The 20,355-nt window shown below is 39.5% G+C and overlaps 1 protein-coding gene and 1 non-coding gene across 3 annotated transcripts in view; both read right to left on the reverse strand.

Moving 5' to 3' along the window:
- The window catches only part of RAB6A (RAB6A, member RAS oncogene family), a 90,842-nt gene extending 90,282 nt beyond the window's left edge, over positions 1-560 (reverse strand). The window contains exon 1 of one of the 2 annotated variants that reach the window (NM_001193115.1): positions 5-560. In NM_001193115.1, the coding sequence (NP_001180044.1) occupies positions 5-74 (70 nt within the window). In that variant the 5' untranslated portion in view covers positions 75-560. The remainder of the gene's footprint in view (positions 1-4) is intronic. The other variant, XM_005216230.5, reaches the window with a different exon arrangement.
- A 16,453-nt stretch (positions 561-17,013) lies between these two features.
- Positions 17,014-17,121, reverse strand: LOC112441686 (U6 spliceosomal RNA). Its single transcript, XR_003029547.1, has one exon. It is a non-coding gene; the product is annotated as a U6 spliceosomal RNA (small nuclear RNA).
- Positions 17,122-20,355: the final 3,234 nt, after the last annotated feature.

The raw sequence follows: 20,355 nt of genomic DNA on the forward strand, positions 1-20,355 counted from the left end.
TCACCGCTCTGCTCCCCCAGGAACACCAGCTTGAATTTCCTCAGCGGATTCCCGAAGTCTCCGCCCGCGGACATGATGGAGCCGGAGAAGCTGCCGCCGCCTCAGCCCAGAGACCTCCCGGACCGACGCTGCTCCAACCGGTTAACGAAGAGGCTAGAGGAAGGGCCGGCGCCGAGCTATCTCGGCCCCTGCAGGGCCCGGCGGCGGAGCAAGGCTGGAGAGCAGGGCTCCTCTACACAGACAGGCAGCCGTCGCCGTCGCCTCCCCTCGGAGTCGCCTAGCACCTAGCGAGGCCCGCAGCTAGAAAGGGAATGAAGGCGGTGTCGGAAGCAGCCAGGGGCGTGCTAGGGGTGGGGGGATCCCAAGGCTAGAGCCTTTCCCCTCTCAGCACCCGGCACCGAAACTGAGGTGAGGGTGGCGGAGTGGGAGCCGCAGAAGCGTTTGGGACCTCTCACACGCAGCGCTTCAGCTCCACAGCTGCCGCCGCCGCAGCCCAACCTGCTGAGTGCGCGAGCCTGTGGCGCGGCGCGGGGCGAACCCGGGCGCGAGCCTGCCGCCCCGCCAGCCCCGGCGTGCGTGCGTGCGTGCGCGTGCGCGCCACAGACTGCGCCTTCCTGGTTCAGCCTGCTTTCCCGGCTCCGCCCGCTCAGCGGAGATCAGGGGTGGTTAGGTTTCCACTGGCTTGAGGAGATGCAGGGAGGTGGTGGGGCGGAGGCTGGAGGAACTGTTGGAGGTGGAATAGGGAGCACTTACGTCAGTTACTGGATGAACCAATCGAAAGAGGTCAAGGGCAGGCAGAGATAGGAGGTGGCGGCCCCAGAGCGCGCGCGCCACCTTCGCGTGGTGGAAAGCGGCTGAGCGTGGCGGCCATGCGAAGTGTGGCCAGTCGCAGCCTGAGGGGAGGGGAGGGAATTGGGGCGGAGGCGGGGCCGGAAAGGAGATGGAATTGACCCAGACAAGTGCAGGTGAAGTCGGAAGGCCTTAGGTGTGCAGATGGTTCCTCTTTCCTGAGCCCTCAACCTTGCTTCTCATTCCTCACATCCGCCTTTCACCCACTTTCTCCATTTTCTTTCTTATAATTCTTCACATGATACCCTTCTTGGTACGTTCTCCGCTGTTGCTCCAAGGAGTTTCATAACTACCAGAAGCAGGGCTTTCATATTTTTTGCAGATGAAGAAACAGAAGCTCATGGGAAGGAAATGACTTACAAAATCCACAGTCATAAAGTGGAACCCAGGTTTTGTCTTTTCCCCCATTGAACCTCCACAACTCCTTGTTGATAAGCCTATTCACTTTCTTTGCGTGACCTGTTATGGTCTTCTGTTACCAATCTTTGTTGCTCAGATGTGGACAGCTCTAGGTGACCCCACCTTCTACTGTGATAGAAAAGGATTTAGATATCAGGTAAACCAAATCCCCCATTTCACAGCTGGTGTAACTGAGGCTCATGTAGGAAATGGGTTTGCAGAAAGGTCACACAGCAAATTGCAGGTAGAGCATGGCCCTGATGTGGGGAAATGGATATTCTAAGGATCATCCGTTTCTTCTAAAGCAGGGTTTCCGAATCTGCTGTGGGTAGACCTCCCTTAAATTAGCCATCTACAGCTTGCTTATTTTTCTGTGAAGAGAGTCCATAACTTTCAACCCAGTTCATGACCCCCAAAATGAAGATGACCCCCCAAAACTAATGTCACACTCAAGAGGAGCTCAAGAAGATGTGACAACTAAGAGTAATGTGAATACAACTAACAACTAACATGATAACTAAACTGTTAAGGCTGAATGGAATCCTGGAACAGAGAAAGGACATTGGGCAAAAACTAAGGAAATCTGAATATATATGGATTTTAGTTAATTACAATGTAACAATATTCGTGTATTAATTATAACAAACATACTAATCAGGATAATAGAGGAAACTGGGGGTAAGGAGAGGCATATGGGGATTTCCTGTACTTTCTACTCAATTTTTCTGTAAATCTAAAACTTTAAAAAAATAAAGTCTATTAATAAAAGATAAATAAATGTTAAGAATTACCAAATAAACGACTTGTCAAATTAGAGAATTTGGCATCAACCCTTTACCATAGTTCAGTCACAACTCACCATACTATAGGACAGCATATGAAAAAGTAATCCTTGCCCTTGAAAAAGACACTTGAAAACTGGTATCAAAAATACTTCCAAGTTAATAATAAAAAATAAGTTATTAAATTTGTGTATAGAGCCATACCATTCACAAAACACATTTATGTACATTTTCTCATTATTTGAGGGTTATTTACTTAGCTATAGAAATGACAGGATCAAACAATTGCCTTCTCAAACCCAGGGATGAATTGCTGAATGAACTAGGATAAATTGAGGGGAGGAAAAGAGATTCTTACATCTTCATCTATTCTGGCCTATCAAGACAACAGATATATCCTCGAATCTCCTTCTCCATCAAAATTTACTTCTGTCTAGTTCCTGTCAACCAAGCAGCAGAAAGATTTTAGAACACACATCTAAAATGAAATGGTAAAAACCTCAGTCGTGACATGGACACAACTTTGATTTTTCTTTTTTAATATTTGATTTTAAAAGTAATTTGTCAGGTCTGCTAAGGCCCTCCCCACCAGTAACCCAGAACCTTAGTACACAAAAAGAGTAGCTAATACCAAGTAGAAAAACTCTGCAAACAAAAATGAGTGGCGATTTTTTCTTTCTGATGTGTACCAGGTCTTCATTATGTTTCCTAAAATAACCTTTAAAGGAACATCTGAGGATTGGAACTATAATTATTTTGTGCTTCCTCCAGAACTTTATGAATCAATTCTTCCCTGCTGCTTTGATCTCTGTAATCACCTGGGTGGGTGTGACTATTCCTACCATTCTAAAGAGTGATATTACATAGGCATCTCTTACCTCAAATGTTTTTAATGTTTTAACTTGGCATTTTGCATTGACACATATACAGTCTCATTCTCTTCTGAAGCTAAATTCATATATATCAAGTGCTCTGTGTAAGTAATATGTTTTATCTTTAGAGATCTTATGGTCTAAAAGTTGCATATTGTGTACTATGCAACTCCACTCATCAAATGGAGAAATTACTTGGGAGAAGAAGGAATTAAAGGGGCCTTTTTCAAGGGTGCTTTCCCCAACACTTTCACCTCTATGATTTCTCCTTATCTTGAACACCTTCCTTCCTCTTCCCAATTCCTCTCATTCTTTAAAATTACCTTTAAAAAGTTCTAAAAAACCTTCTCAGTCTGCCCCCGTTCCCACCAAGAGTAAATATCTTTCCTGAACTCCCACTGTATCCTGCGTGCATGCTAAGTCGCTTCAGTTGAGTCTGACTCTTTGCCACCCTATACACTGTAGCCTGCCAGGCTCCTCTGTCCATGGGGGTTCTCCAGGTGAGAATACTGGAGTGGGTTGCTTTTACCTTCTGCAGGGGATCTTCCCAACCCAGGGATCAACCCCTTATTTCTTACATCTCCTGCATTGGCAGGTGGGTTCTTTACCACTGGCTCCACCTGGGAAGCCCTCCGTTGTATCCTATTCTTCCCCATCACTTAATTGTATTTGTTAATTGTCAGTCTTCCCCACCTGACTACATGCTTAATGAGGTAAAAGCTCATGTTTTGTATTCCCAACACTTGCAGAGTGCTTGCTCCACGGTAAGCATGTAACAAATTTTTGTGAAATAAATGAGAGATTATTTTTAGTTTTCTTCAAAAGGTGACTGTGATTTGGGCATATGGAGATAGAAGGGCAAGAGCATCTTGGAGAAAGAGAACATCACTTAAAATCATGTGATGTAAATGGATACTGCATTCCTTTAACACACTTATGGAAAAGATGCCCAGATCAGAATTTCATAACTAAAAATTGGGGACAGTGGGAGAGGACAGCCTTGGCAGCTCCATTAGGAAAGTACCAGAGCAGCGTTCTTTCATTAGTTCAAAAAGGATTGCTAATTTAAAGCCCATGAGTGTGACCAGGAATCTAACACACAGAAATCGTAGTACAATTGCAGCTTGTCTTTCTGCCCCCAGAGAAAAAACCTCCTGAAGGAGGACCATTTCCTGTGACAGACACTATTTGTTGCCTATCCAAACCAACACACACACACACTTCCACAATATATACTGGAAATGATGAATACTTTTCCAGCTTCCCTTCAGCTAAGCTATATAGGCACCTGACTTTATCTGAGCCGATGGGATACAAAGGAAATGTGCCAGAGACTTCTAAGATAAATTTTCTTCCTTGATGAGAAGAGATAGATGAGGAAAAACTGCCATCTTTCTGCCACTGAGTATGGTTATATAAGGATGTGATATCTAGAGCAAACACATTAAGTGAACATTAATATATAATCCTGAAGAAAAAGGTCAACTCACTGATGATGGCTAAGCAAAAAGCTAAAAGGCATCATCATATCACTGAACTTCCTCTGGGTTTCTTTTTAGCAAAATAATAAATGTCTTTATATGTATTAATGTCTTCACAATATGTCTTTGTCATTGTTACTTGTGGCTGGAAGCATCTGATAGTCTCATCTTTAGATCCCTTAAAATACCTCATACAACTCCTTAAATATTAGGCGCTCAATACTGTGTGCGAGTGTATGTATATATAATACAGTAATAGTTACTACTCTGGAATGCCTTTTTCTGCTTACTACTCCCTAAAAAGAAGTTATTACTCTTGGAGAGGCAGGAAATCAATAAAAGGAGAAAAACTATCCAGGTAAAAGAACTGAACTCATATTGCTCATATTTGAAACAAATAATAACTCTGGCAGGAATTCAAATTCCATCAAATGTGAAGCCCTTCTAACCTATTCTGAAAGTTATTAAAACCATTGCTACTAAAAATAATAGTGGATCAATATTACAAAGCATAAAAAATGACAAATGCCCAATAATTCAAGGTGACCAATTACATGACCACAATTAACACAAGATATATTTAAGCAAGTCCTATTTCAAAAGGAGTACAATTAAAAAAAAAAAAGGAGTGGGGGGCCTCATATCAAAACCTGTTTTCCAAATAACTTATGTGCTGTGGGAGTAGTATAAGGGTTATTCAGTCAAGGTGGAGGAGAAGGCAGGTAGAACCTCAATGGAATGGTTCTTCCTATGATTATGGCCAATTCATAAGCTGAGTCAGAAGATATTTTTGCTACAGAGTGATCTACACAATCTATTTTTGATAGTTCCATTTTGTTCTGTTCATGTGAATCATGGTCCCTGTTAAGGATAATGCGGTTTCTCAGAGCCTTAGATGTGAGATGTTACTTCTAGGCTTTGAAATGCAGTGGGGGAAGAGGTTGCTTCTTTTAAAACTAGTCCAGAATGTGTAATACCTGACACATGGCTGGAGCTCTCAACTCTCCACACTCTATCCCCCACAAATAATAGTCTCCTCTAAGATGTGCAGGAGAATGAATCATCCCACCTGCTACTAAGAGATTATCACTCTCACAGAAGAAGAGAACAACTGCTTCTATTGCTGTTTATGTAAAGAACAGAGTATCTTAGGACAGAAAAATGAGACCAATACTGTTTGCACTTAAATGCCAACAGACTGTACAGCCAAATTTTAACTTGCCTAAAACGCCAAGAGAAACCATCTTTTGGGGGACATTTTTCTGGATTTTTGAATTTTATACAAAAATCAAAAGGTATAAACATCTTTATTTTGTAGCTGAAAGTATCCAGTGAGATGATAAGCTACAATATCATTTGGAAAAACTGAACAAACTTCCAGTTTTAGCATAGTCGATTAAAGTTGTTTCTGCTTTCTTCCTTCTCTGAAACTGTTCCAAAACAAGAACAACAAAAATAAAATGCAAACTCTGGCTTTAACATCTCTAACCCAGTTCCATAATATTTTAAGTTAGGAGACAAAGAACAATGGTAGCTGACTGTACAGAGGATAGAAAGTGCTTACTGAAGGGGAAAGTAACAAGAAGCAAGTCAATCAGCCAAGCAGAATACTAGAAAGGCTCAGGAATGTGAAGTTCTAGGTACCACGTAAGTTAGGGAGGAGAAAAGGGACACAAGGGAATTGTATCAAAGATCATATAAACAGTAGTTAAAAACCTATCCCTAGAAATGGAGGAATTGAACATAAGAGGCTCTAGGCATAGTATCTCTAGGCATATACATATCAGGCATGGTAGAGTACTAGGGTGAGGAGCTGTCAGAAGATATGGGGCTTGATAGCCAATGGTCTCTCTCCAAGCGCCTTTCATAACACGGGCAGCAATTTATAAGTCTGAAAAAGAGATGGGAAGATCCTTCTTTATATAAGCTGAAACATCTCAGAGAAAGGGCCAGTGAATTCTGAATATAGAGGTAAGTTCAGCCAGTTCACCATCAAATCATCCTATATTGAACCCTTCTAATCAGTAAATGCTGGGAGAAGGCAATGGCACCCCACTCCAGTACTCTTGCCTGGAAAATCCCATGGACAGAGGAGCCTGGTAGCCTGCAGTCCATGGTGTCTCTAAGAGTCAGGCACGACTGAACGACTTCACTTTCACTTTTCACTTTCATGCATTGGAGAAGGAAATGGCAACCCACTCCAGTGTTCTTGCCTGGAGAATCCCAGGGATGGGGGATCCTGGTAGGTTGCCGTCTATGGGGTCGCACAGAGTCGGACACGACTGAAGCGACTTAGCAGCAGCAGCAGCAGCAATCAGTAAATGCAACCCCCTCACACTGAGTTTCCGATTATTTTGATGCTTCTCTTAAATCTGAACAAGCTGTAAAGGTTTGCTATATATTTGATAACATCTCCAATATTAAATAGAGAATATAAATAAACCAGGAAAAAAAAGGAAAATATATGGCAAAAGCTATTGCATTTTTGAAAGAATAGCAAGATCCTATTTTTAAAAAAGGGACACTTTGAAAACATGCTTTCTTGGAAATTAAAATTATGATAGCCAAAGTTTAAAAATAGAATATTTGGAAAATAACATTAAGGAAATGTTCCAGAAAGCATAGCAAAAAGCTAAGAAATGGACACTAGATAATTTGAGGAGTATCTAGGATTAATCCAGAAGACACAGCATACAAATAATAGAAATTCTAATGCAGAGATTATTATAAAATAAATCATATAAAATAAGTTCTCACATCTGGGAAACATGAGTTTCCAAATTGGAAGGGTATGTCAGACATCCAGCAAAAAGAAAATAAGAATATTTCAGGTTACATCATTATGAAATTCCATATCAAAGACAAAAGAAGATCTTAAAAGTTTCCAGAAATTTTTCCTGTGGTCATGTATGGATATGAGAGTTGGACTGTGAAGAAGGCTGAGCACTGAAGAATTGATGCTTTTGAACTGTGGTGTTGGAGAAGACTCTTGAGAGTCCCTTGGACTGCGAGGAGATCCATCCAGTCCATTCTGAAGGAGATCAGCCCTGGGATTTCTTTGGAAGGAATGATGCTAAAGCTGAAACTCCAGTACTTTGGCCACCTCATGCGAAGAGTTGACTCATTGGAAAAGACTCTGATGCTGGGAGGGATTGGGGGCAGGAGGAGAAGGGGACGACAGAGGATGAGATGGCTGGATGGCATCACTGACTCGATGGAGGTGAGTCTGAGTGAACTCCAGGAGTTGGTGATGGACAGGGAGTCCTGGCGTGCTGTGATTCATGGGGTCGCAAAGAGTCGGACACGACTGAGCAACTGATCTGATCTGATCTGATGTTGAAAAGATTAAAAACCAGAATGGCATCAATATTCTCAATAATAACATTGGAAATTGGCGGGGAGGTGTAGGGAGAATGAAGGAACTTCTAAGTGAAAAGATTTTCAACCTAAAATTTTATTCCCAACCAAACTATCATTTAAATGTGCAGGTAGAGTAAAATACTTCCAGATATACAAAGTGTCAAAAATTCATTCTTTTCAAAAAAGCCATTGAAGAAGCTAAATAACGAGTTAAACCAAAAAAAAAGGAAGTTATAGATCTAGATATAGTAGATCTTCATACGAAAGATTCCCTGGTGATTCAGACGGTAAAGTGTCTGCCTGCAATGTGGGAGACCTGGGTTCGATCCCTGGATTGGGAAGATCCCCTGGAGAAGGAAATGGCAACCCACTCCAGTATTCTCGCCTAGAAAATTCCATGGATGGAGGAGCCTGGTGGGCTACAGTCCATGGGGTCACAAAGAGTCAGACATGACTGAGCGACTTCACGACGACACATGAAAGAAGTAAAAGGTATTCCTAGGAAAAACCACAAAAATAAAATCTAGAGAGTAACCAACCCAGACAGAAAAGAGTGAAGTTAATTTTATTTTTATTTTTTGGCTGCACCACACAGCCTGTGAGATTTTAGTTTCCTTACTAGGGATCGAACTTGCATCCCCTGCATTGGAAGTGCAAAGTCTTAACCACTGGACTGCTAGAGAAGTCCTGAGAATGATAAAGTTAAATTTGACCATATGGAAAATGGAGTTGAAGGAAAACTTAACAACAAGTGCAAAAAAAAAAAAAAACAACTAGACAAATGAAGAGAGAATTATAGCACCATTAGACTTTTTAAAACTATACCTATACACATTTTGATTAAATGTAATTGAATTCTATAAATGGTGCTGGAAAAACTGGACAGTCACATGCAAAAAAATGAAACTAGACCACTATCTCACACCATATACAAAAATCAACTCAAAACAAATTAAAGAATTGAATGTAAGACTTGAAACAATGAAACTCCTAGAAGAAAACATAGACAGTACTTTCTTTGACATTTGTCTTAGTAATATCTTTCTAGGTGTGTCTACTCAGGCAAGAGAAACAAAACCAAAAATAAACAAATGGGACAACATCAAACTAAAAAGCTTCCAAACAGCAAAAAAAACTATCAACAACAACAACAAAAAATAACCTATTAAGTGCAAATGAAACATTCAATAAGGGGTTTATATCCAAAATAGTAAAGAACTCATACAACTCAACAACAAAAAGCAAACAACTCAATTGAAAAATGGGCAGAGGAGTTGAATACACATTTTTCCAAAGAAGACCTACAGATGGCCAACCGGCACAGAAAAAGATGCTCAACAGCACTAAATATTAGGGAAATGCAAAGGAAAACTATAATGAGATACCACCTCACAACTGTTGTTTGTTGCTGTTTTAGTTTCTAAGTCATGTCTGACTCTTTTGCAGCCCCGTGGACTAGTCTGCCATACTCCTCTGTCCATGGGATTTCCCAGGCAAGAACACTGGAGTTGTCATTTCCTTCTCCAGGGGATCGAACCTGCATCTCCTGCATTGGCAGGCAGATCCTTCATCACTGAGCCACCAGGGAAGCCCCTCATAACTGTTAAAATGGCTATTACTAAAAAGGCAAGATATAGCACATGCTGGTAAGGATATGGAAAAATGGAAACATTTGTGCTGCACAATTGTTAGTAAATTGGTGCAACTACTATGGAAAACAGTATGGAGATTCCTCAAAAAAGTAAAAATAGAACTAAGGTGATCCAACCATCCCATTCTGGGTATTTATCCAAATAAGAAGCAATTAACATGAAGATACTAATTCAAAAAGATATATGCACCCCTATATTCACTGTATCATTATCTATAATAGCCAAGATATATAATCAAACTAAGTGCCCATCAATGGATGAATGGATAAAGAAGATGTGAGATATATATATATATATATAATCAAATACTATTCAGCCATAAAAAGATGAAATCTTGCCATTTGTGACAACATGGATGGACCTTGAGGGTAATATTCTAAGTGAAATAACTCAGATGGAGAAAGATAAAAACTGTATGATTACACTCATTTGTAGAATATAAAAAAACAAGACCAAATAAATGAGCAAACTAAATCAGACAAAAATAAAGCCATAGATACAGAAAATAGAGTAGTGGTTACCAAGAAGGAAGTGGCAGAGGGGAGAGAGAAATGGATAAAGGGAATCACCTTCTATGGTGACAGAAAAAAGTGATGTAAGGTATATAGAAATAGAATGTTTTACACATGACATTTATATAATGTTACAAACCAATGCTCCCTCAATAAAAAAATAAATCAAAATTTAAAAATGTAAGTGATTCTTTTAAAGTACTGAGATGGTTTATGCCAGGCCACACTGATCTTTTCTACCCCACATCCATTTTCATTCTTAAAATTTGTGCCAGTCCTTCATTAAGCATTAACCATATGTTACCATCTATTGTTATTAAATTTCTTTCAGAAAACTAAATATTTGAGTGTCTATTAAGCACCCTAATTTAGTTGTTGTACTTTACAATAATGCTATGCTGCTGCTGCTAAGTCGCTTCACTCGTGTCCGACCCTGTGCGACCCCATAGACGGCAGCCCACCAGGCTTCCCAGTCCCTGGGATTCCCCAGGCAAGAACACTGGAGTGGGTTGCCATTTCCTTCTCCAATGCATGAAAGTGAAAAGTGAAAGTGAAGTCGCTCAATCTGTCTGACTCTAGCAACCCCATGGACTGCAGGCTATCAGGCTCCTCCGTCCATAGGATTTTCCAGGCAAAAGTACTGGAGTGGGGTGCCATTGCCTTCTCCAAATAATGCTATGAGGTAGATATTATTATCTTCATTTAAAGATGAAGAAATAAGAGAATCAGTCATAGAGCTAACAAGAGTTGGGAATTACTTAAATCAGATATTTACTGTCATCCTTGACTTTTTCTTCTTCCTTATCATTTATATTTAATTAGTCACCACACCCTGTGATAGCTATCTCTTCAACATCCCTCTGTTACAATTAGTTCCATCTTCACCATTACCATTGTTCAGTTCAGTTGCTCAGTCGTGTCCAAGTCTTTGCAACCCCATGGACTGCAGCACGCCAAGCCTCCCTGTCCATCATCAACTCCCGGAGTTTACTCAAACTCATGTCCATCCAGTTGGTGATGCCATCCAACCATCTCATCCTCTGTCATCCCCTTCTCCCGCCTTTAATCTTTCCCAGCATCAGTCTTTTCCAATGAGTCAGCTCTTCGCATCAAGTGGCCGAAGTATTGGAGTTTCAGTTTCAGCATCAGTCCTTCCAATGAATATTCAGTACTGATTTCCTTTAGGATGGACTGGTTAGATTTCCTTGCAGTCCAAGGGACTCTCAAGAATCTTCTCCAACACCACAGTTCAAAAGCATCAATTCTTCAGCGCTCAGCTTTCTTTATAGTCCAACTCTCACATCCATACATGACTACTGGAAAAACCATAGCCTTGACTAGACCGACCTTTGTTGGCAAAGTAATGTCTCTGCTTTTTAATATGCTGTCTATGTTGGTCATCGGAAAAGGCAATGGCACCCCACTCCAGTACTCTTGCCTGGAAAATCCCATGGATGGAGGAGCCTGGTAGGCTGTAGTCCATGGGGTTGCTAAGAGTCGGACACGACTGAGAGACTTCACTTTCACTTTTCACTTTCATGCACTGGAGAAGGAAATGGCAACCCACTCCAGTGTTCTTGCCTGGAGAATCCCAGGGACGGGGGAGCCTGGTGGGCTTCTGTCAATGGGGTCGCACAGAGTCGGACACGACTGAAGCGACTTAGCAGCAGCATGTTGGTCATAGCTTTTCTTCCAAGGAGCAAGTGTCTTTTAATTTCATGGCTGCAGTCACCATCTGCTGTGAGTTTGGAGCCCCAAAAAATAAAGTCTGACACTGTTTCCACTGTTTCCCCATCTATTTAACATGATGGGACTGGATGCCATGTTACCACTATTAAGATAATATGAATGAATCTAGGCCTTTATAATTATACTCCTACCACAGGCCCATTTCAGCATGGTACCACAGTCCAAAGAAACAAAAAATATCACTCTCTCACTCCACTGTGTTCTCAAATAGAAAGTCTCATTACACCTACAATCAAAATCAGTCTAAGGAATCTCAAAAATTAAGATTAGGGAGCCCCAAGCTGAAACTAGTGACTCAAAAGTCTCTAATGGTATGGCCTAGAAAATCCATTTTTAACAGGTTTATTAAATGGATTTTTATGCACCCTAAGTTTGAGAATCAATATGCTATTCCGTACTTTCTTTGTGTCCTAGTTTTCCAATTAGATCATAAGTTATTCAAGGTAGGATTGTACCTTGTGTATATAATGTACTTATAGTGTCTTACAGTGTTTGGTGTTCAGAAATACAGGTATTTTTGGTGCATTAGAGTTAACATCATGAGTCACTGCGTTTCTGACAAGGGTGAAATCTCAGTTGCATTTTGGCATACTGGCAGAATTTGAATTGATGAAAAGGGAGGAGAAAAAAGTAAAAGTACTGAAATTTGTATAAATAATATTGTAATAACTGCAAAGAACTGGTGTCAATATTTATCTTTAAGTCTCCTGAATATAATTACCATTAGAATTCTGCCCATAGGTTAGAAAATTCCAGCACTGAGAGGTAGAATCAGGCTGAATATCCTCATTATTTTCATCAGTAAAAGCAAGAAGTCTCCATATCACTGATCCTAAAATACATCTTCCTAGCTTCACTTGACGGAGAAGGCAATGGCACCCCACTCCAGTACTCTTGCCTGGAAAATCACATGGACAGAGGACCCTGGTAGGCTGAAGTCCATGGTGTCTCTAAGAGTCAGGCACGACTGAGCGACTTCACTTTCACTTTTCACTTTTCACTTTCATGCATTGGAGAAGGAAATGGCAACCCACTCCAGTGTTCTTGCCTGGAGAATCCCAGGGATGGGGGATCCTGGTGGGTTGCGGTCTATGGGGTCGCACAGAGTCGGACACGACTGAAGCGACTTAGCAGCAGCAGCAGCAGCTTCACTTGACATGTAAATTATTGTTTTTGTTGTCTAGATCTGAGACTATCAAGGTTAATATGCAAACAGTCTTTTCAGAGGAGGTTTGCAAGAACATCTACATTACAGCTTGAGTGCAACACAGACAACAGAGTCAACGTGTGCTCTTTGTCCAGAGTCTACGTAGTCTAACGAGGAAAAGAAAAGGCATAGGTTATTTACTATGTTATCCTTTTACTAAAATTATCAGTTAGGAGTCTTTCAGCTGGAAGAAATAGAAAATTCAACTCTAAATAGTTTAAACAGTGGGGCAATTCACATAAAGAAGTCCCAAGTTAGGGCAGCTTCAGACTTGCTTAATTTCTATCCAACAATGTCTGTAAAAACTACTTTCTTCTGTCTTTCTGTTCTGCTTTCCTCAGTATATTGACTTTGCCCCTAGATACCAGCTTACCAAATAATCATAACATGGCTGTGGTAGTTCTAGATAGTATAAAGTCCCAAGAAAGAAGATACTTCTGTGTATCTTCTTTTTTTTTTTTTTTTTTGGCTCCACATGTGATTTGTGGGATCTTAGTTTCCCAACGAAGGATTGAACTTGGACTCTGGGCAGTGAGAGTATGGAGTCCTAACCACTGGGCAGCCAGGGAATTCCCCAATGTATCTCTTTGTAAGTGAGAAACTTTCCCCAGAATCTCCCCAGCAGACACCTCATTACATCTCACTGGCCAGAATTTCTTTATATACCCATCCTAAATCTGTCCCCAGCAAGAGAAAGAAATAGGATTACTCTGATATATACACGTGTATAGCTGTGTGGAGGGAGATGGGTTATTATAATAAAATTACAATTTTCTAATAAGGAAGAAAAGATGGAAAATGACATTTGGCAGTCTACCACCAATGTGCACTACATTAACACACCATTTCAGTTTCAAGTATGTTCTGCCCTGACATATTCATTTATTCATTCTACAAATACTTTTACCTACTTTATACCAAGCACTGTGCTTTCCTACTGGAAAGACAAAGCAGAAATAGATTTGGTCCCTGCTCTTGAGTTTATATCAATCGACTGGTGAGACACATATGTAAAAGTGTTAACTAGAATGAAGTACTAGAGTTGCAGGTACATTAAAATTCTATTTAAAATACACAATCAGCTAAGAAGAGTATATTATGGTCTTACATATAGTCTTAGAGACTTCAGAGATCATACATATATTCCATATTTCATCCACCACTTTGAAACTTAACACAGTATGGGTGAATCTTAATTTCCTTTCCCAAGAGCAACAGTATTTATCTGCTAATTTGATGAGTTTTCTGTTGCATTTTATTACAGACAAAGAAGAGCCACTGTTGATGATAAGCAATTTTACTACTATACTCTACCAGACTGGAGCTCATGGCACAAGTCTGAACTGGAAATAGAAATTTTGAAGTCATAAGTTTACAGATGGCAGTTGTGGCCATAAAGATGAATGTAATCATTTAAGTAAAGAGTAATCTGAAAGGTGAGGACAGAACTGGATGGAATAGCAATATTTGAAGTCAGGCAGAGAAAACAATCTGTGAAGAACTAGCAAAAAGTTTGGAGGGAAACCAGGAGAAAGTGATGGCTAAAAAGAAGGGAAGAGAAAGTTTCAAAAGGAAAGGTGTGGTCAGTAGGGCCAAATGTATTCAGAGCAGTTAAGTAACCTGTGGGCTGAAAATTATTCATTGAATCTGTTCTCAAAAGGTAAGTAACTTCAAATGGGCACAGGCTCTTTTCTAAGCACTAGAAATGTTCTAAAATTTTATTGTGATAATTGTACAATGCTGTAAATTTACTAAAAATCACTGGATTATAATTAAGTCACTTGAAATGAATGATTTTTATCATAGGTAAATTATATCTTAATAAAGTTTTCTTTTCTTCAAAGGGTCACTGGCTTGAGTTAGAAGTTTCAATGGAGAGAGGAGGACAAAAGCCATGTTTGGGTTTAGGGGGAAATGGGAGATTGAGAAATGGAGGCAACAAGAACACAAAGAATAAGAGAAGAAGAAATGGAGGAAAATGGAGGCTCTTTCATCTAAAGAATTTGGTTCAGAAGAGAAGGAAAGAAACAAAAAGGTAGCAAATAAAGAGGTGAGACATACAAGGTCAAGGAAGGGAGGAAGATAGCGAGTTTAGTTTTACACATATTACATTTGAAGTAAGAATCCAAATAGCTGCTGCTGCTGCGGATGATGATGATGATGATGCTAAGTCGCTTCAGTCGTGTCCGACTCTTCGAGACCCCATGGACTGCAGCCCACCAGGCTCCTCCGCCTATGGGATTTTCCAGGCAAGAGTACTGGAGTGGGTTGCCATTGCCTTCTCCTCCAAATAGCTAGAGGTAGATAATTATTAGTTTTTGTTTAGAAGTAGGAATTGTAGTACAAAGTTCCACAATAGATGGGCATAGGATTGAAGCTGGAAAGGGAGCAACCACATAAAATTCCCCTCTCTGATCTCCAGGCAAACTCCCTTTCCCATAATTACTGAGCTCAGAGAATATCTGTAGGATTTAATCATCTCTATCAGTTTCTAGGCATATAAACCCCTAGTAAAGCCCCTAGTAAAGAAAATCTCTCCAACCTCCCCATTTCAGTTCTTCACTATCAAGAAGTTTTTACTTGTATTGAACTCAGCTCTCTCTTTTCAAAATTAAGTGTTTCAAACTTTTCATTTAAGAAAAACATTGTGTGCTGTTGTGTTTTCTATTGTTAGTGTTTAAAAGACTGCCAAATAGCCTACAAAAACATTGGATCACATCTCTCTCTGTAGCCTTGATTTCTCCATCAGGATTACATTTATTTATTTTTTTTAAATTTTATTTTATTTTTAAACTTTACATAATTGTATTAGTTTTGCCAAATATCAAAATGAATCCATCACAGGTATACATGTGCTCCCCATCCTGAACCCTCCTCCCTCCTCCCTCCCCATCCATCCCTCTGGGTCGTCCCAGTGCACCAGCCCCAAGCATCCAGTATCGTGCATTGAACCTGGACTGGCATCTCGTTTCATACATGATATTTTACATGTTTCAATGCCATTCTCGCAAATCTTCCCACCCTCTCCCTCTCCCACAGAGTCCATAAGACTGTTCCATACATCAGCGTCACTTTTGCTGTCTCGTACACAGGGTTATTGTTATCATCTTTCTAAATTCCATATATATGCGTTAGTATACTGTATTGGTGTTTGTCCTTCTGGCTTACTTCACTCTGTATAATAGGCTCCAGTTTCATCCACCTCATTAGAACTGATTCAAATGTATTCTTTTTAATGGCTGAGTAATACTCCGTTGTGTATATGTACCACAGCTTTCTTATCCACTCATCTGCTGATGGACATCTAGGTTGCTTCCATGTCCTGGCTATTATAAACAGTGCTGCGATGAACATTGGGGTACACGTGTCTCTTTCCCTTCTGGTTTCCTCAGTGTGTATGCCCAGCAGTGGGATTGCTGGATCATAAGGCAGTTCTATTTCCAGTTTTTTAAGGAATCTCCACACTGTTCTCCATAGTGGCTGTACTAGTTTGCATTCCCACCAACAGTGTAAGAGGGTTCCCTTTCCTCCACACCCTCTCCAACATTTATTATTTGTAGACTTTTGGATCGCAGCCATTCTGACTGGTGTGAAATGGTACCTCATAGTGGTTTTGATTTGCATTTCTCTGATAATGAGTGATGTTGAGCATCTTTTCATGTGTTTGTTAGCCATCTGTATGTCTTCTTTGGAGAAATGTCTATTTAGTTCTTTGGCTCATTTTTTGATTGGGTCATTTATTTTTCTGGAGTTGAGCTGGAGGAGTTGCTTGTATATTTTTGAGATTAGTTGTTTGTCAGCTGCTTCATTTGCTATTATTTTCTCCCATTCTGAAGGCTGTCTTTTCACCTTGATGATAGTTTCCTTTGATGTGCAGAAGCTTTTAAGGTTAATTAGGTCCCATTTGTTTATTTTTGCTTTTATTTCCGATATTCTGGGAGGTGGGTCATAGAGGATCCTGCTGTGATGTATGTCAGAGAGTGTTTTGCCTATGTTCTCCTCTAGGAGTTTTATAGTTTCTGGTCTTATGTTTAGATCTTTAATCCATTTTGAGTTTATTTTTGTGTATGGTGTTAGAAAGTGTTCTAGTTTCATTCTTTTACAAGCGGTTGACCAGTTTTCCCAGCACCACTTGTTAAAGAGATTGTCTAAAAATATGGAACGCTTCACGAATTTGCATGTCATCCTTGCGCAGGGGCCATGCTAATCTTCTCTGTATCGTTCCAATTTTTAGTATATGTGCTGCCGAAGCGAGCACAGGATTACATTTAATATCTGTAAAGCATTTAGTATACCAGCACAGAGAAAGAACTCAATAAATAGTTACCATTTGGAGGGAAAGATAAAAAAGTGTTTATGTAGAGATGTTGCTCTCTTCCCCATGGGATAACATCCTTTTGGTACTGATAGAAAAGTTAACATTTTACGAGCTACTAACCCATTTTACTTATAAACTCATCAATTGGACAGTGAAATTATTCATATTGCAAAACAATTCATCCATTGCAAAGGGGTCACAGACTTCCTTTTCGTACCATCTTCTTAAGTGTTTGTTTATTTATTTTATTTATTTTTTTCCCACACGGAATGTGGGATCTTAGTTCCCCAATAAGGGGTTGAACCCATGCTCTTGCAGTGGAAGCATGGAGTCTTTAACCACTTGACTGCCAGAGAAGTCCCTTTAAGTTTTTGTTTAGAGGTCATTAAACTCCATTAAGTTCTTAACAGAACGCAAACCAAAAGCTCAAGTATAACAAACCATTATTGATTAAATATCAATCACAAATGAAGATAAAGCAAGTTTGAAATTATAATGAAAAAAGAGCATCTAAGTGTATAGCTTTCTAATTTTTCACTTTACTGTAGAGAGAATTAAAATATTGGACAGCCCTGTTCAATACCAATATTTATGCTTTGGTAGCAATGAACAGGGAAAAGCCATGCTAATTTCAAGATAGAACTTCACTACAGAGGAAGGACTCTGTTGTTCTTACAAACACCTGAGAAGTACCAATACTCAACATTCAAAGAAACAAACTACAGAGACATTAACAGTCAGTTCTATATATTAATTTTACTATACATGTAATTTTCATTTGCTTATATATAATTTCAGTGTCTGCCTGGTATCTTCCAATATTATAAAATCTTTGAGGACACACATTTTACCTTCAGTTTGACCTACAAAGCCTAGCCCAACATTTCACTATAGTGGTGTTCAATAAAACATATTGAAATAATAAATGCAAAATATTGGTATATTAATTGGATTGTGTTGCCAGATAAAACACTTGATACCAGACTAAATTAGAATTTAAAATTCTATATTCAAATTTAACTGGGCATCCTTATTTTCATTTGCTAATCTTGCAACTCTATGAGTAACCTTTAGTAAGAAATCAAATCTTGCATTCTGACGGATTGGCTAAGGGTTTTTTTCTGCCTTAATCTGAAAGCCTTAGAACCAAGCAATCTCACATGCTCAACAGAGAGACTGAAATAGAAAACATGTACTATAATGGTCAGATTTTATAGAAGATAGATTAAAATACTATAATTCTTATTTGCAGAAAAATTGGGAAGGAGATAATTATTATGCCTTTTTATATTCCTGAGAAGACATATGCTCTGCAGGTACAAAAATCATATTTAGACACACTTGTCTTTCAGGTCTGTTTATTTTTAAACGCAGTTCTGATAGAAGATGGGCTGAAGGGTGGGAAGGTTTGTGGAAAGGTTTGAAAGAGACAGTATTATAGTTGGCAATTTCTTCCCTTTTTAAATTAATTGCTTAGTGAATGCAACATTTATTTAGGACAGTTTTTAAAATTTTTTATAAGTAAAAACTTCCATATTTTTTTAAAGCACAAAATAATATGGACAGATGGAATTGGAACCTCTGACTTTGGGGTGGTCATGTTTTTCAAGTATTACCTCAAGGATCAAGGAGACTGGGTCTATACAGTGAACTGGGTCTATACAGTGAAGAAGCTTGACCCTATGAGATAACAGACTTGCTCAGCCCATTCTGGTCTGTTAACCCCAGACCACAAATACTCTTGACGCCCAACTACCATCAGGGAATGCCTCAAGGTACTCATGACTCAGTATCCATTCACCCATTCTCTGAGGATCTCTTAAAATTTACCTGCTGTCACCAAGTATACCAGCTCCAAGTAAATATAATATGCCTAGCCGCTGTTAATGGAGAAGGCAATGGCACCCCACTCCAGTACTCTTGCCTGGAAAATCCCACGGACAGAGGGCCTGGTGGGCTGTAGTCTATGGGGTCGCTAAGAGTCAGACATGACTGAGCGACTTCACTTTCACTTTCTGCTATCTGCTAGCTTTCAAGAGACTTTCTGAAACCAAGCTCTTCAATCTGTGAGCCCTGAAGCCTTCCTACAACTCTTGCTGTTCAGAATCTGGTCTCATTATTGCCTTTGATCATGCTTGTTGTAAGGCAAGGTAGCATCCCCATACTTTGAATCACTGCCAGAGTATTAAAATGATTTGAAGAAAAAAGAACATAATATGACCCCACCAACCTTACCACCTACTTCAATTAGGACAGGGTCTAAGATCCCTCCTATTCCGGTGATTTCTAATTGATCTCTATTCCAAACCTTATAGTCTCAAGGGAAAATAATAATGCTACTAAGACGTCCAGAAACGACCGTGATGGGGAAGCACTGGCACTACAGATACACCACATTTCTTCTTGACTTATATACATGCTCTAGCAAGGAGTAGCCTTGTTCAAGCCCTAATAGAGAGCACCATAAAAATTTCAGAGAAAGAGAAATTCATAATAGTTACAAATTAATGAACAAAATAGGAATAAAGACCCTAACAGACCTAAAGTTCTCTATAGGTACTTGTTGAATAAAATGATTTTAAACTTCAGACATATGTGCTCAATTTTAAAGGCAATTTTGAAAGGCATTTCTATTCATGTACACTGGTAAAAAAATTTAAGTGAAATTGACATTTTGGCTCTTGGCCTCAACAGGGAGCCCCCACAAGTAACTCAACCAGTAAAGATTTAGATTTCTAAATTCCTAGTATACAAGGCCATGAATTAAAGGGTCATTCTATAAATTTTATGTCCTGAAGTAAGCCAGGTTCTTGCTTGTTTCTTTCTCAAAGAGATCAATTTTTATTTGTTTGTTTAATACCAACTCCAAAAAATGACTCAATCAAAGTTGTCTACTGTCACAATAATTTGAACTATATATGCAATCTTCTCTGTTTATTCTAGGAGCAAAGTTATTCTGAAGGTTCTACTCTATTATACTGTTTTATTATTGAAGGTAAAATTCCCCTCAATAATTTTTAAGCATTTAAAAAAATTGATGGTTTTGAATGGAACTCTGGATTTTAGTCCCAACTGTCATTAATTGATGGCAACATTGAGCCCTCAGGCTTTTCCCCATGTAGTCTTCAATTTCTTCATATCTAAAATGAGATGGGCCATGTGACCTTAGATTTG

The sequence above is a fragment of the Bos taurus genome, chromosome 15, assembly GCF_002263795.3.
Source record: "Bos taurus isolate L1 Dominette 01449 registration number 42190680 breed Hereford chromosome 15, ARS-UCD2.0, whole genome shotgun sequence".
NCBI classification, from domain to species: domain Eukaryota; kingdom Metazoa; phylum Chordata; class Mammalia; order Artiodactyla; family Bovidae; genus Bos; species Bos taurus.